General features: G+C 36.7%; 1 protein-coding gene across 1 annotated transcript; it reads right to left on the bottom strand.

Annotated features, from left to right (window-relative positions):
• Positions 1-2,455: 2,455 nt before the first annotated feature.
• On the bottom strand, positions 2,456-17,286 carry slc17a8 (solute carrier family 17 member 8; the record flags this gene model as incomplete). Its single annotated transcript, XM_079825579.1, has 12 exons — positions 2,456-2,800; positions 4,962-5,089; positions 5,331-5,441; positions 7,502-7,634; positions 7,729-7,878; positions 7,981-8,123; positions 8,444-8,530; positions 10,059-10,146; positions 10,582-10,696; positions 12,112-12,230; positions 12,953-13,208; positions 17,189-17,286. 12 exons carry the CDS (start codon positions 17,284-17,286, stop codon positions 2,456-2,458), a joined length of 1,773 nt encoding a protein of 590 aa, XP_079681705.1.
• Between the last annotated feature and the right edge of the window lie 250 nt (positions 17,287-17,536).

Here is a 17,536-nt window from a genome sequence, read left to right as displayed (position 1 = left end):
TTTGTGACAGAAAAACGTTTCAGTCTGACCGCTCTGATCAGAATTTCGGTTTATGTGACTTCCTCGCACCACGTAAAACATAAACATCAGACGTTGTTATAAGTTTATGCGGTTGTGTTGTTGCAAAGTGCCAGTAAGCAGAAATTGACAATATAACAATATAACGACAGCACGGAAAAAAAACACGGCCAATGCAGACATTCCAGAAAACGAAAGAGACACACAAATCGGATCTGAACAGTTGCGATCCACAATGTGGACAGTCAATGATTTAGATTAGATTCCAATTGGGACTGACAGTGTGAATGTAGCCAAAGTGTCATTTTAATGCCCCAGTAAAGAGATTATTAAAAAATCTGTAATATTTGTTGTTCACGAAGCCTTGGGTGGTCAGACTAATTTGTTGTACACTGTAAAATGCTGCTGTGAGTGTGAACATGTGTTTAAGAATAGTGATAATGTGAAGGATGTTTACTCCCACATGACAGAAACCAGGAAGGTTCTGTTAGCTCCCAACAAAGACAAAGTGAGCCAATTTAAGAATCCCAGCATAAACAAGCTGTTTGAAAAGCATCTATTTTCTCTGAGAAAGAACATGGCGTGAGTGAGAAGTCTCAGTTACGCCTACTTCGATTTCTTTTGTTCCACACACCACTCATTAATAGTGTAAGATGCTATTTAAACAGAAGACCAAACGCTGCTGTAAAGTAATGTATGTGCCAAAAAGAATGAATTATGCATGTTATTTGAGCCATATTAAAATGTAAGTCAATTGAAAGCATTTTTTTTATTCTCCTCCAAATAAACATTTAAAGAGACATCCGTTACATTGATGCAATGGTAAAGTGCACATTTCAAACAATCATCTGGACATCCATGTAAGCAATGAAATGTCTTTTCGTGCAAAAAAAAAAAAGAAAGAAAAAAAATCAGGCACATTGCGGATTGTTTTCTTTTTATGAAATCCATATTCAATTGAATAAGTACTTTAGTACTAAAACAGTTAATTACTACATATTCAGCCAAACATAAACTCCATCCACGCCCTCCCACCTAAGCAAATGTAAACGATACGCTGAACTATGAGATATTAATGGTGGTCATACTGCATTTTTCAAAGGCATTCCACTACATACAGATCCCTTTTTTTAGACCATTATTGGTGATGATATCTTCCGAGACGTGTTAATCAAAGTCAGCAAGAAGGTTTGTGGAGGCTGCACAACTGCATGCAAGAAAAGCCATGAAGGCATGGAAAATGTTTAACCTGCTTATGTACTATACATCTGCTTTCTTTGCATAGCTGACAACAATGAAAACATAAAATAATCAAATAAAAAAGAACTGATGCATTTTTTTGCTGTCAGCCTTCTAGTATGGTAGATATAAAAAGACTTAGGAACCAAATGATGATGTAAAAGTGAGTTTAATTTATTCTGGCATGGTCCATTTTACTGTAAAGCTTTTCAATGCATTGTTCGTTTTTGTCTATTTGTTCGTTGTTTGTTCAGTTGCTTGACTGAATTACAGTGTCCTCAAAACTATTTGGACACTTAAGCCAGACTTAATGTATGAAAATCATTGCATAGGTAAAAATATCACATCTAGTGGCACTTATTTTTTAGAAAGGTTCAGAAATATAGCACACTTTTTAAACAAACGATTCACAAAAAGTAATTATAGTTAGGACTAATTGCAAATAAGCTTTGAGAAAAGTTCCAATTATTTGATAGCATAAGCCACATGTTTTGATATGTATTATCTAATGCAATGGCATTCAGACATTTTAAGTGTCACTAAAATATCCACGTTTTGGGACCACAATATATAGACTCCTGTTTTACAGAAGAAGTCTGTTGCGCATAACCCCCATTTAAAATAACTGTTTTCTATTTTAATATATTGTAAAATGTAATTTATTCATGCTATGGCAAAGCAGCCATTACTTCAGTGTCACATGATCATTCAGAAATCATTCTAATTTCAATTTTAATCATTCTAATCCTTCAGAAATCATTCTAAAAACCTGATTCTTCATTCTCTGTGGAATTGGTGATTTTTTTTATGATTCTTTGGTGAAAAGAAAGTTAAAAAGAACAGCATTTATATGAAACCAGAATTTCTGGAACATTATAAATGCCTTTACTGTCACTTTTGATCAATTTAAAGCATCCTTGCTGGATAAATATTAATTTCTTTCCAAAAATATTACTGACAAACTTTAGAACGGTAGTGTAGAAGACTCACAGATCATTCTCATGTTCCTTCAGGTTCTACAGCAGGGGTGAAATCATAAAGGAAGCCATCCAAAATATTTCTTCACAACTCAAATATACTGTTGTGTCGAATGTCAAGTGAAATGTAGTAGTCCCTGGTTGGAGTAATTTCTGCAGTTACTTAAATAAACACTCCTACATCTCACCACTCAGTCTTGGTGTGTTTGATAACCAAAATGTCATTGATATTGGTTTTGATATTCCCCATTTTCGTAATGATTTGATCCGTGATCTTCATCAGCTTGCATGGTCACGCCTTTCTTCTTCTTCCAGCCTTGCTTGCGGCCTTCAGAGTTCTCTGTTGTTCCATAGGTCTTCTGCCTGGTCGCCAGGGCACTGTCGCTGCTGGGTTCGGTCTCATCAGCCAGCTCATCTTCCCCGATGATGCCGCATTTCTCATCACTAGTGCTCTCGGGATCGGCCCAGTCCTGCTTCTCACCAGAGGCAAAGATGGCGTAGAAGATCACGCCAGTGTAATGCACCATGGAAGCAATCACAAACACGTGCTGCCACTCCAGGCGAGTCTGTTGAGGATAGAAATGTAATGAGGATTTGCAACATATATTTGTGTAAAACAAACATATACATGTGCAATATGCATATTTGTTATTCAAGGGTTAAAGAGTTAAAGGAGTCATGAATTGAGAAATCAACTTTCCCTTGAGCTTTTGATATATAAAAGGTCATGGTAATATAAGAATATCCTTTAAGTTTCAGAGCTGAAAACTTCCTTGTTAGTCAAAGAAAAGCTTTTATTGACACCAGGCCCAGCAAACGATCGATCTCAGAATGTGCCCAGCTATGACATCAGAGTGTAGTGAAGCACCGCCTCAGCAGAAGAAGAACAACGCCTGATTCTGTAGCACCGCCCACCGTCTCGTGCCACTAACATAACACAGGCCTACATGGAGCTAAACCGGTTAGAATTTCTAAACATACCACATAAGCTTCATTCGGATTCCAATATTAGGAATGCATGGATGAACTTTATTTTTCATGAATATCCAGCTCACGTGGGGAAGACATTGCGCGTCTGTTCCTTCATTTCACCACGGATTAATTTGTAAACAAGTGACTGGATTTGCAGACAGGATGAGATTACATGAATGAAGGAAGCAACGCACTTATGTGAGACATTTTTTTTAATATGTGATAGTATTTTATTGTTACAAATGGTTTGATATCTATTAATTATGTGTACGTGTCTAACTGAACATTAGCATGCTGTTAAAGGCCGGAGAATCCTTTATTTTGTTGATTCATTGCGATTCGGGATCAGACTCGGACATGTATGGGCTAGGGCTTGCAAAGGGGCTATGTGTTTTTCAGACAGGCTACCAAAACGTAAGCCCAGCCTACCGACAGGCTATCTTAAATAGTGAAATAACATTCATTTCTTGATATTTGAAGGAAAAATACAATCACGGAAGTTTTGATCATGCAGTCTGCAACGTACTTGGCGTGCGTGTGTGTGTGTGTGTGTGTGTGTGTGTGTGTGTGTGTGTGTGATGCACGGTTCGTGATTATATCCATCGATCGGGCGGGCCAACTAATACAAAAATAACATTCTAATCAATCGCGGGTGGATGGGAGATAAATCATTGTGTTTGTTTGATAAAGATATTTTGCGAGCCCTGTGGGACGAATCATTTCGGTTGCCGTTTCTCCACACGCTTTCAAAACAATTCCTTGTGTACTCACGGGGGAGCCGAAGCTAATTAAATATGCAAAACAGTTGTCCAATCCTAGCCGTGGGCGTTTACTTCCAAGTCTTCAGTGCAGCACGCCCATCAAAACCGAGTGTTTCTTGAGAGAGCCTCAAAACCAGGGCAGAAAATAGCCTATAACTTATTCATTATGACGTTTTTGAATGTAAAAACCACGCGAACGTCATAAATTGACCTCAGACAACAGTATAAAATAAAAAAATTATTAATTAAATTTAAAAAAGCCAGTTCATGACACCCTTAAGTGCTTTGTTTCAAAGCAAAATAAAGCTGATGGTTAACTTTGTTAGCTCTGTAGATTATGAATCACATCTTTTGGGGATTGAACCTAAAACAACTTTAAATAAATAACTTTACTACACTGTAGAAAAGAGAAAATGTGCAGTTGTTACCTTAAAGTAATTTCTACCTGATCTGATCAATAACAATATTTTTGCTGGTGTAACCTAATGGACCCCTTGTTGTCCAACACCATATGTAAAGTCTTCCCGATATAGGATATTTCCGGTATTTCTGCCATAAATTATGACAAAGCTTTTTTATTTACCCAAATTAGGGCTATAGATGTATTTTGAATGAAATAACCACAATTCATTTTGAAAATCTTCAGGAATTGTATTCTTTTTTATTAAATGTATTATTTTCATTATATTATAATACTATATAAGAAATCAATTTCCATTTACATCTTTTTGTTTAGATTTTAGATGACTATTTTAGTATATTAATAATAATTCATAATTTAAATACTTTTTTACTTGAGGTCCCCTTGGAAGTTTGCTGAGGCCCCCTAGTGGGCCCCATATAAATATTCATGTCATGTATTTAAATAGCCAGGAATATTCACACTCTCAAAAATTCCCCTTATCTAATATAAGGGAAATGACTTCATGAAAGAAGGAAACTTTGCGTGCGCTTGTATCAGGTTAAACAAAATAATACCTATGGTTTTCTATACCTTGTGTTTAGTGAGTGCTCCAACAATGAGGGGGCAAACCATGCCAGACAGGGTGCCTACTCCATTAGAGATGCCCATAAGAATACTGGCATAGCGAGGAGCTATGTCCAGATGGTTTACATTGAATCCTGTGTTGCAAAACAGAAATCCATTTCATTTAGATGTTCTCCTGTGTAATTTCAGAAACTAATATTGCAGGTTGTATCATCATGCTCTTTATACTTTGTTCTTCTCCTATAACTGAGCATCAAAGAAACGTACAAATTATTTTACCATATTTTGAAGGAAAGGTAAGAGTCAAACAAAGCAAAATGGCAAAGGGTGATGTTGATTGACACTCTGATGACTGACATCCGTCTCATTTGTCACCTGATATCGCAAATCCACTGAAGCCCACAGCCAGGATGAGGAATGAGATGGCCACTGCACGTGTGTGTGAGAACCCGACCACCAGCAGCAACGTGGCCTCCATGCCAAAACCTGTAGTTGATGATAGAAGTTAGTCTCACGCATGACACAACGTTCCCAAAAATGCCTCTCTAGACGTTTTTTTTTTTTATGGCTTCTCGCATTTTAAATGCAAACATGCATTCTGTGTGAATAGCCCCTTAAAGCTGGTTTGCATAACTGACCCTAAACACTGTATGAAGTTTAAGCTTCAAAATTAGTCATTAAAAGCAAGAACGTGTTATGTGTGAACTGCTCCTAATTGTTACTAGGCTATATTTTTAATACTTTCTCTTAAAAAAGGCTCCAAAAGGGGATTTTACAGTGATGCCATTGAAGAATCATTTTGGTTTTCCTAAAGAACCTTTCAGTAAACAATTTTTAAAAAAGTGTAAAGAACATTTGGTAACCCTTTATTTTGATTGTCCTCTTTATACATTCTGTTGATTATAAGTAACTTTGCACCTACATGTCATCTAATTATTTTAAAGTATTAGAGTAGCCTAGCTATTAGTAGACTCTCTCCTTAATATCGGTCCCCCAACAGACATTACTGCCTATGGGCCAGATTAACAGCTTGCGCCAGCGCAAACCCTCTTTTGGCATTAAAAAATACTGTCAGAATTTATTAAAGACACGCAATGAGAAATAGCACTAAAAAGGCGTGGACCCGTGGAGTTTCCCTTTTAGACGGCAAATTTATGGGAGGAGAATATTTAAATTAATCATGCAATGTGATTTACGAAGGTTTACGCAAGACAATTTACTGGTATTCACACCATTATATAATGCCCCAAAAAAGTATGTCTTAATCCTTAAAAGCTTACCTCGGGTCTTTCGTGACCCAGGATGTCATTGACTACCCTCCTCATTCATTTTTTAAAGTTAGACATCAACCTTCTTAGTATTCCTCAATCAATTCATTATAAACAATATAACAAGAAAAACACAAGAAAATTATAAAAGAATGCCTGTTTTCCCATTCATTTTTTGTAAAAATTGTAAAGGTTTGCTAACACTGTATGTATATTTTTTCCTGCACAACAATAATTGAATCTTTGATGACTGAATATGTCCAATTCGCCTTTATTCCACAAGGTGACGATGTCTGATACACAATGATGATGTGACATTTCACTCATAGTTACAGCAGGCAGAAAACAAAAGAATAGGAAGTATCATCAGCAAAACTTGACATTGCTCAGCGATTTACTGCAGAGCAAGAACTGAACACAATCAAATATTAGTTTCACTTGATGGTGGATCTGGTAAAGAAGCTGTCAGCGATCAAATTATTGATTTTGAAGATGTGAAAAATGATAGTTTTGAGAATATGTTTGATATCACGAATATGAGCCAGATGCTGAATGCACTGGGAAATGAGCTCTGACGAGGACAGTGATGATATAAAACATATGCTCAAACTGAACCCTTCCAAGCTCCAAAAGGTAACAAAATATGCTTTATTTTATTCTTCTGTAATTGTTACTCTAACATCAGGAGAGTTTTATAGTATCACGACAAGTAGAGATCCATCGGTGTTAGATATAGATCCGGGTCGCTAAAGACCCGAATATGTAATAATGATGGGTGAAACATTCATGCATTTAAGGTTTAAACCAGATGCTAATTTGTGCTGCTCTTGGTAGATTGTGTTGGTCATTATGGAAATTATCTGGCGGCGTCTGTGTTCTTTAAATTAATTTGCGCATCGTCAGTAGATCATGCAGAGAACTTTCCAATCCCATCGCTTTGCGCTGTTCAGTAAATCTGGCCCTATTAGTAACTTTGCAAGTACATATCAATTCATTCTACAAACCCTTAACCCCTAAAAGTCTACCAAAACTCTAAGGGTGTAGGTGCAAAGTTATGTTATGTACATACTACATACTACAATGACCATCAAAATGAAGTATAACCAAACATTTTAATCGAACATTTGTTTCCACTATAAAGAACCTTCTGGTGCAATGGAAAAGTTCCACGGATGTTAAAGGTTCTTCATGGAACCATAAGTGTATGTGTAAGTGATGGTCAAATTCTCAACCAATGGTCTGAGTTTGGGGTGGATCTACATGGAGAACGTAGCATACCTCCACAGTTCATGATTTTGCGCACATTTGTAGTAGAGAGGATTTTGTGACTCCTCAGGTAGTCAGCCAGCTGGCCTCCTATGGGCACAATGATCGTCATCACCATGTGCGGCACCGCTGACAAAATGCCCACCTGAAACAGTCCAACATCAATTAATTAGCCTATTTCTAGAAAGAATTGTACTGCAAAGGACTGTCCTGTAAGCATAAATCACATAACAACTCACTTTGCTGATGGGGAACCCAAAGACCTCTTCAAAGTACGCTGGCTGACTAATGAGCAGGAGGTAGAAGGTCCAGCTGCGGCAGAAGTTTGCCACAATGATGGCGTAGACAGGCATAGATGTAAAGAATTCACGCCAAGGAGTTTTAAATTTCTACAAAGAGAATATATTAATAAATATACGGGAAAACCTCCTTATTTGTTTAACAATGTGTTTGTTGTACCAAATGCACGAAAGAAGACTTTGAAGACTTACCTCAGTAGAACTCATTAAATTGGCTCCTTCCCCAATGGAGGCCTCTATATATGTTCTTTCTTCTTCACTGATGGTGGGATGTATCGCTGGGCTATCATAAGCCAGCAAGAGCCAGAAGGTATACCATATAATGCCAAACACACCTGAATATGAGCACAGAACCATATATCACTGATCATTTTAACACTGCACACTTGATCTTTGAATGTCACATTATCACACTGTTCACTAAATTGAGTATTATTATTAAGTGAGCCTGTTTACCTGTACCAAATTGAATTTTTTTTGAATTTAAGTTTTTTTGTTGTTGTTGCTGACATTTTATAGTTCAAATCAAATATAATTAATGTTTAGAAGCCAAGAGCAAAGAATAAATATGTACAAATATGTGTGGAGTCATCACTCATTTTTGTTATATAAATCATTCTTTACCAATACATTTCAAAGGCGTATCCTAACTCACCATATATATAGAAGACAGAGGGCCAGCCCACATATTGCACTAATATTCCAGCCAGTGGCATGGCTATCACAGCTCCTGCATAAGATCCTGTCAACCAGAACACACACACACACACACACACAAGTGTAATTAAGAAAGTTAAATTAAAAGGGAGGGCATTAATCAACCTGTAATAGGCATGACAGTTCAATCATTTGAAAACATTGCGGGGGTTACCTCATAGCTGGTTTGGTTCAGCTTTGAGAGAGCAGATTTGGTTTTGTTCATTTTTACTGTATTCAATTTTACATTTAGTTTCAGATTCTCATATATTTGAGGAAATTAAGAAATACTTCGCCCCAAAAAATTAAGATTCTGTTATTTCCTCAATTGTAAGGACCAGATTTGTCGACTCAGTTGCATGTGCAACTACTTCACACCTCAGTGCAACACGTGCCTCTGCCTGAAGGACAAGGCCGCGCAGGAAATTGGATTTTAATGAAAAGGTGTCTTAATGTATATTTTATTACTGGATGCACTTGTAGACCTTCCTGTTTGGCGCAGGAGAGGATTCTCGAGTGAGCTTTTGAACATAGAAGAGGGCGCTGCTTCATTTGTGTCATCAGGAGAAAGCCTCTTACACGTAGGTGAAGCTGTGTACAGACCATCTTCATTTAGTGGTCATGTCAAGAGCTGTTTGAAGCAGAGGTTGTCATGGCACCTGTTTATTGTGGAAGATGGCTTTTTTGAATGCATTTTAAGGGGTAATGAGCATTGGAATATAGACCCTCTGTTGGCTTTGACACTGGTCAACTGGACTGTGAGCAGTCTTGAGTGTTTACTTCTAATGCAGAAACAGGTACATACTACATACAGACACATCCTTTCTAAAAACAAAACAAAAAAACAGCTAAACCCAGCCTAAGCTCTTTAACAGGCTGGTTTTAGAGGGGTTTTGGACACTTCTTTAAATGGTCAGGCTAGAGATCAGCTGACCAACCAGCTGAACACCAGTTTGGCCTGCCTGGGAGATCAGCTTAAGCCAGTTACAACCAGCTAAGAATGCAGCTTAGGCTGGTTCTGTGTTTTTGGTGGAAGGGGGTGATGGATATTACAATAGTAACAGAGAAAATACACTTTATGCAGGTTTTTTATTACGCCAGTCAATTAATTATTCATTAAAAACATGGTTTCATTTAAGAACTAAACAAGTTACTGAATTTGGAACTGCATACTATTCCTGCCATAGAAAAATTTTAATTAAAAAAAATATATATATATATTTAATTATTATATATAGTGTAAGAGTAGTATGCAGTAATCAATGTATTTATCATTACCAAGCAGAACAAACATTACATCTCTGCTTCGAGTCAAATACACCTAGCAGTAGCAATTTATCGAATCATTCACTCAAACGATTCGTTCAAAACATTGATTCATTCAGGAAATTAACAAATACCTCTACCATGTTGCTCAGAGACCTAATGGTTGTTCTGTTTCCGTTTAGTTTGAAACCATTTTCGTTGGTTATGATAAATACATCAATAAAGTAAATAGTTTAAGTGTTTTCTTATCATTTCTATTACATTAAGTGTCTCCTGACCATTTCTATAAATGTCACAAACCTACTCACCACAGAACGAGGTAGTAGCCAGACGACTTCTCTCCAACGGAGGAGCCCATTTGCTCCACATCCCATGACAGGCTGGGTATGTGACACCCTGTTAACATCATGCGCTGTAAGTATGCTTTATTATTGTTTTTGATTTGTTTTTAATCCAAAATGGCTGAATCTAATGACCATTTAAATTTTCACTGATCAATACTGACCATCCCGTACGAAAACGAACCATGGTTTTACTACAAATAAAACCAAAAAACCATGGTTATTATAGTTAAACCATGGTAACCACAAATTAACCATGGTTTTGCAACTCTAACCATAGTTTAACCATGGTATTTGTGGTAAAACTGTGGTTATATAAATCAATATATGTAATCAATTAGCCAAAAAACCATGGTTACTAAATTTTTACTACAATAAAACCATGGTTAATTTTCGTCAATGAATGTAGCCTAATATACGAATAATAAGAAAAAAGTAAATATTTTATGACGTGACATATTTGAAGATGAGGTCACTGATGAGCACTCACCTCCACCAGACCTTGCAAGATTCGTACAAACAAGACACAGCCGTAGTGAACCCTGGCAGCTGACGGAATAAACATGTTTAGCAACGACGTCAAGAAAATGGCTGCTCCGAACACCCTGGGAAACAATTCAAAGACATTCGGTAAATGAACTGAATCGAAATTAAGCCATGCAAAATAAATGCAGCCATAAATAATGTAGAATTAAATAACATTTGTGTGGGAAAACATGCACAGTCAGAATAGCTAATTCCATAATGTTATCTGAATAACTGAATCGAATAAACCTAACAGCAGTTCTGGAATTCTGAAAGACATTAATCATAAAATATTTATTTATAACAAATATAAATGTGTTTTTCCTTGACATCATATAACGCGGTTAGTTAGTGACACCTAAAGAGTAATTTTTGTAACTTGAACCTTGTGACAGAACTCAGAATCAAAATGGACAATTCTTGCTTTTTACAATATTGCAGTGTTTATTATTTATGATTTATCCATGCACTTCATAAATCTTTAATCAAAATATGTTCCCCACCATTTTGCAACTCAAATGAGATTGCAGCAATGGTCTGACAACAAACCACAACTATCCAAGCAATTCCAGACGGACAAACCCAATCCCGCCCTACAATTTTTTGTTTGTTTGGTTTTTTTGGGGTTCAAGAAGATGTTTAATTCGGACATACATCACAATAGGGAAGAAAAGACTATCGCAACTTCTGTTTCACAGCAAATTCAATATCACAAGACAATAGCAAAAGGCAGAGTTACAATTGAATATATTTTGTTTTATTATGTATTTTATATATGTATTTTAATAACACATGGCCAAAAGTAAACTTTTTTAACTACTTGTCTAGTGGTACAGCTCATATTTAGCATGGACCGGAGCGTGGGTTCAAATCCTGATGATCATAACATGCATATGCAAATGATCTGTGGACAGTGCAACTCGATTGGACTGACCAAATTAAGAATTTTTTTTTTTGACCTTGAATATTTGTGCAATTTAATTACCAAAGTCCTTTTTTAATTCAAATTCCACTTTGCTCAAAAATCCCATTAGTTTGAATGGGCATGATGCTTGATTTTAAAGGCCCTGCACACTCTCGCGCAGGTACATCACCGGATCACACAGAAGAGAGTCATTTTGGTTCATTCATTTATCCTTTATCTCCATTTAATCCATCCATCTGCCTCCTTTTTTTTTTCCAAAACACTGTGTAAGTGACACTTGTAATATTCTAGTGGCTGGTGTTTCAGCGAGAGATCTGCTGCTGGATCTTTCATTATTAACTCTGTCAGCCACGTGTCCTCTTTTCCTGTGAGGCTTTTATTACAAGACCGCTATCGCCCCTCTAATCAACACACGGCACAAATTTAACCCTCAAAGCCCTGACCACTGTGGTCCCTTGGGTCTTGAAACACCTTTGAACATTGAATGTAATGTGAGAGTTATACTATGGAACAACATACGTTTTCCTTCCAAACGTGGCGTGGAGGCCCGTGCGTCAAGACGAGGCTCACCTGTTAGCTGCTAGCTTATTGGAGATGAAACCTCCAGGGATTTGCGTGACAATGTAGCCCCAGAAAAAAGAGCCATGTATCAATCCCACTGTCTCTGGATCCCAATTAAACTGAGCTGGCTAAAGGACACAAACACAAGAAAAGACCATATTAGCTTAAAATAAAAGGAAAAACAATAATAATGAAAAATATACAAACTTGTCGCACATTTTTGTGTATTATATAAATGATTTATCACAAGACATGCATAGTAAAATGACCTTGTGAATATGTGTTTGTGAGTCATGTCTTCTTCCCAATATCTCTTATGACAGGAAATTACAGGAAATTGTGGCCGCTAACTACCGAGAAATCATTGATGAGAATTTAAGCCAGAAAAAAATTGGTCCTTTGAACTTGATAAAGAAGTCAAACAGATTGTCTATAACTGTCTAAATAGGGTTTCACATTTTTTGTGCTGGACCTGATTACTAGGGAACTACTCTGTAAAATAAATATTAAAGCTGTATGTTTTCATGTATAAAGACCAATTTACTATGTGGGAAAAATATTAAGCATAGTAAAATTGTGCAAAGTTGAGAGTTTATTTATTCTCCAATCACAAGCACACACACCTTATTAGAAAGTAGATACACTATATATACTTTTGTTCCCACAACCTGTTAAAATTGGAGCTGTCAATATAACAATTTCTAAATGTATTTAATTTCCAGCCAGTCTTTTAAAATCAGAATGGAAAATAAAATGTTGAATTAAGTAAATATGGTACATTATTATTGACGCTACTTAAAAATAACACGAGGGATGTATGGGAATGCCATTTTGGTATGCCTATTTTCACCTGCATGACGGCAGTCCCATTGATGTAGACAGTGTTGTTGTTAACCATTTCTACAATGGCTACGCCGAGGTTGCAGCGGATGCCAAACGAGATGCAAAAGCCAAGTCCGCTGAGCATGGCGATGATGTAACGTTTGGGAAGGCCAAAGCAGCCACAATCCAAAAGGGGTGGGCTATGTTTAGGGGCTGCCACTGGCCGGCCATCTTCTGTCAGCTCAATGTTGTCCTCTTCAGACGCATTAGTGCCATCGATCTTCCTACCATAGGATAAGAAAGGGTTTAGAAATGGCTTGCAAATTCATATCTCACAAATTAAGCTGTCATGTTCTGTCATGACAACTCTCAGGTGTTTGGCATACGAATATGACAATGTCGATATGTTTGGTCTTGACGGAATAGATCTGCTACACAGCTGCTGCTGTTGGTTATTGCTGCACCAGAGCAAGTACGGGACTTGTTAGTGCCAATACATACACAAAACACTGCTGTGAGCAAGTAAGACATGCTGCTGCTGTACAACATAGCATACATGAATTACCTGTAGCAGATCTATACAGGTGGAGCTGGGGAAGGTGGGGGGTTTCTGAAAGTGTGCTGCAACTGCTACAGCAAATGCTGACCAAGTATTTGAAGGTTGAGCAGCGAGCTCATTGGTTCCTGAACCAATCAGCTGTGCCCTAGAGAATAATGTGATTGCAAGCAGATTGAGTTGACCCGAAACTCATTTTCAAAAAAAAAAAAAGATTAAGAAATTGAGTGTTCATCGGAGGTCCAAGACGAATGCTTCAGTACACATAGAAAAATGCTCAAAATTCAAACTTAAAATGCTAAAACCTTACCAAAAAAATTTATTTTTAATGTCTACATGTGTATCTGAATCAAGCCTGAAGCACTCCTGTTAAAAACTGAAGCCTAGCACCTCGATCGCCCCCAGTATAGCTCATAACCCTCGCCCCTCCGTGTATTGTAATGGACGCGAGACAAACTAAACAACTAAATTACACTTCATATATTGTTTTCCTAAAGTTGGTTTCTGTAATTTTATCCCGTTTTTATCACACTGATTTCATTTCAAGTGTTCGTTTTTTAAATAAGTTTGGTTTTAGTTAGTTATTTGATGCTATAAAAACGGGGGGTGTGAGTGAAGTTTTCACTGAGGCACCAGTGGACTTTTTTCTGGATTTTCGGAAGGAGATTGGAGATTGAATTTCTACATTTCCATAACTTTTTATTTCACACCAACATAATGAATTGTTCTGCGTCTGCGAGAGTGTGGGCGGGCTTTTGATATCGCGCCTCTACTTCCTGCTCTCAACTGCGCAGACTCCGGTCCCGAGATCACTACTGCACGGAATCTGTCCCAAATCTGCGCAAGATGTCAGCACCATATTCGGACCTCCAGAGGCTTCGCTTTTCTTCAGCGGAAGAGAATGAAATCGCGTCATCCATATTTTTTTACGGTCTATGATCTGAAGCATGCGAGAAATTACTTTAGGACCCAGCGGAACAGCTCCTTTGCTCCATATAGCTATAAAGCCATCTAGTGGCAAGAGTAATAAAATATCATTTTATATAATTGTTTTTCCACAAGAGGTCGGTAAAAACATATATTTTATGCGTGAAATTGTGAGTTATTTTGAATTTAAGTTGAAAGAATGCGAAGAATGTGCTTAAATTGTTATTTATTTATTTATTATTTATTGATCAAATTTAGTAATTTAAGGGTAAATTGAAAAATAACAAAAAAATTGCATTAAAAATAGAAAAAAAAATATTATCAAAATGAAATTAAATAAGCTTTCTGGACAAAAAACTAAACAAAACTATAACTTCCCACAAGGGAAGGATTTGTTACTAAGTGCAAGGTAAGGATGAGGGTTAAGGACCTATCAGCCTGCGCCATCTAGAGTTTCATGACAGAACTTTGTATTAATGTTCAATATAAGAGATACCAGGTTTTAATCTCTTCATGTGTACTAGATATTAAATATGTATGAATGTTTTTGAATTACTGGCCAATGTTCAAAGTGAATATATTAGGTTTTGTGCATGTTGATGCAGTGATACTGTGCTAGATGTTATGTACTGGACCACTTTTTGGATTGCAAATCCAGCTTTACCCATATTTATGATGTACTGGATGGACAGAGTGAATTCTCTGCTCAGTGGAGGGGGCCAGCAAAGGGTTGCCAGAGTGTGGGGTTGAAAAGGTCACATTGCGTTTGGTGCTTCCTCCCTTTCGCCCGCACGCACCTGTTCCATTACGGAACCTGCATCTTTCCTCTCATCCTCCACCTCATAGGAATTACTTTCATCTGTCTATTTTGAAATGCACACCTGAGTTCTTCCATACACAGAGGAAGGAGCTCACTAAAAGCTGGATGCTGGCAGATTGTGAATGGAGGATCAAGAGGAATCATTTCAAGAGCCTTGTGTTTGTGAACGCTGTTATTGCACAAAAGCCACTTTAAGGTGAAGTCCTGGTCTGGTACCCTCTTGAAACGGATTTCACACAATTTCATTTTCTATTGTGAACAATGCACACACTTATTCAGACCAGAAAAACTTTATTTTTTGTCTTTTTTTGTGTTTTGAAAAATATATACTTATCATTTTGATAAAGTAAAGCATGAATGGAGCCTATGTAGATTTTTTTTTTAATCTTTTAGAATTTTTCGAATATAATAACAGATGTGGAGAGAAGGGCATAAAGCCATGTTGTATATACCTCCACAATGTGCAAGGATTGCCATCAACAGACAATAGCAGCTTATATATTATAAAGATTCAGCCAAGACAATACATTATTCTCTTTTTCCCACAAAAAAAATCTAAATATGCCATGATGCTCTGAGCATTGCATTCTCTCAAATAAAACCTGTGGTAAACAGCCACCACTTAGTTTCTGTCATGGACATAATTATAATTTTTTTTATTACTAAATATAATTAATTGTATTAATATATAATATATTTAATAATATTTGGAAATGGCATTGCTCGAGCAACTGTTATACAACTCTACTTTGATTTAATTCAAATATGGTGCATTTTGTGTCTGCTTAGCTTACTGTAAGTCCTGTACAGTTTAAACATGGAAAAATTAAGCAAATTTTAAGTAGTAATGAAAATAAATATTGCATGACTTGCTGTTAAATTATTTAGTGAACCAATATATTAAGTTTAGATAGCTAGATGCCCTGGCAATATTACTCAGACAGGAAATGATTTACATTATCTCGCATATCAAGCTGTCTAATGTGCAAGAAATGTAAGAGACATATATCTCGCTCTTACGTGTGGAATCTTCAGTTTTTTAATCTCTTCGGATGATGTAGATATTAAATATGTATGGATACACCTATAACGCTATATAATGTTTTTGAATTACTGACCAAGGTTCAAAGTGAATATATTAGGTTTGTGCATGATGATATAGTGATATTTATCTTACATTTTACTTTCTTTGGGTATAGGAGAGGAAACAACATCAAAATGTATTAAAAACAAATTATTGGAACAATAATTAGCAAAATTACACTCTAAAAAAATGCTGGATTAAAAATAACCCAAGTTGAGTTGAAAATGGACTAACCCAGCAATTGGGTTGTTTTAACCCAGCGATTGGGTTGTTTTAACCCAGCAATTGGGTTGTTTTAAGCAAACATTTAACCTAACCACTGGGTTAAAACAACCCAATTGCAGGGTTAGTCCATTTTCAACCCAACTTGGGTTACTTTTAACCCAGCATTTTTTAGAGTGTATGCTACCAAAATTCTTCACCACAACATCTACATCATTTCCATCCACTATACTGTACTTTATTTCCCTTACCATTTGTATATATACAATATATATACATTTTGAGTGGATTTCATGAAAAAATACTATGGTATATTATAAACAAAATTGTAGTATACCTCAGTATTTACTATAGTTTAAAAATTGACTATAGCTTAATACTAAAGTGTGCTGTACTGTAAATTAACAAAGTGTAGTAAATACTATAATATGCTACAATTTACTGTAGTATCTTTACTATAGTATGGTTCAAAAACACTAGTTTTTACTATAATATACTATAGTATATAATATACTATAGTATATTTTCATGTGGGCTATATCCCTTTCAATTTCATTCAATACCAAAAGCGTACAGTAGGTATATATAACACAGGCAATCTTCTCACATCTTCCTTTCAACGCTTAGATTCTAATTCAACTGGCATCACACTTACTTCTGCAGGTTCCCCAGAGAGTCGCCCACATTGTTCTTCAACTCCTCCTTCCCAGGTTTGAGCTTCTCCTTTAGACCCGCAAACCCCCCCAGTGGCATCTCTCCTTCCCTTGCACTTCTGTCCCTCAAACACTTGTCTTTTCACTCTTCTGCTCTTGCAGAAAAAAAGAGCAGGATATCCACTAGGCGCTGGTGCGCATCCTCTCCTGAGCTGGACTGAGATGGTCTAGGTGTGCTGGAGGGGAGGAGGAGAGATGCTGAGCCAGGGGACGACAAGGAGGGACACAGAGAGAAAGAAGAGGAGGGACTTTGGTTTTTGATGGTCTGAGTACAATCCTTCATGCGGTCT

The sequence above is a fragment of the Gobio gobio genome (genome assembly GCF_949357685.1).
Source record: "Gobio gobio genome assembly, chromosome: 9".
NCBI classification, from domain to species: Eukaryota; Metazoa; Chordata; class Actinopteri; order Cypriniformes; family Gobionidae; genus Gobio; species Gobio gobio.
Note: the sequence above shows the minus strand (reverse complement) of the source record. Positions and strands in the feature narration are given on the sequence as shown.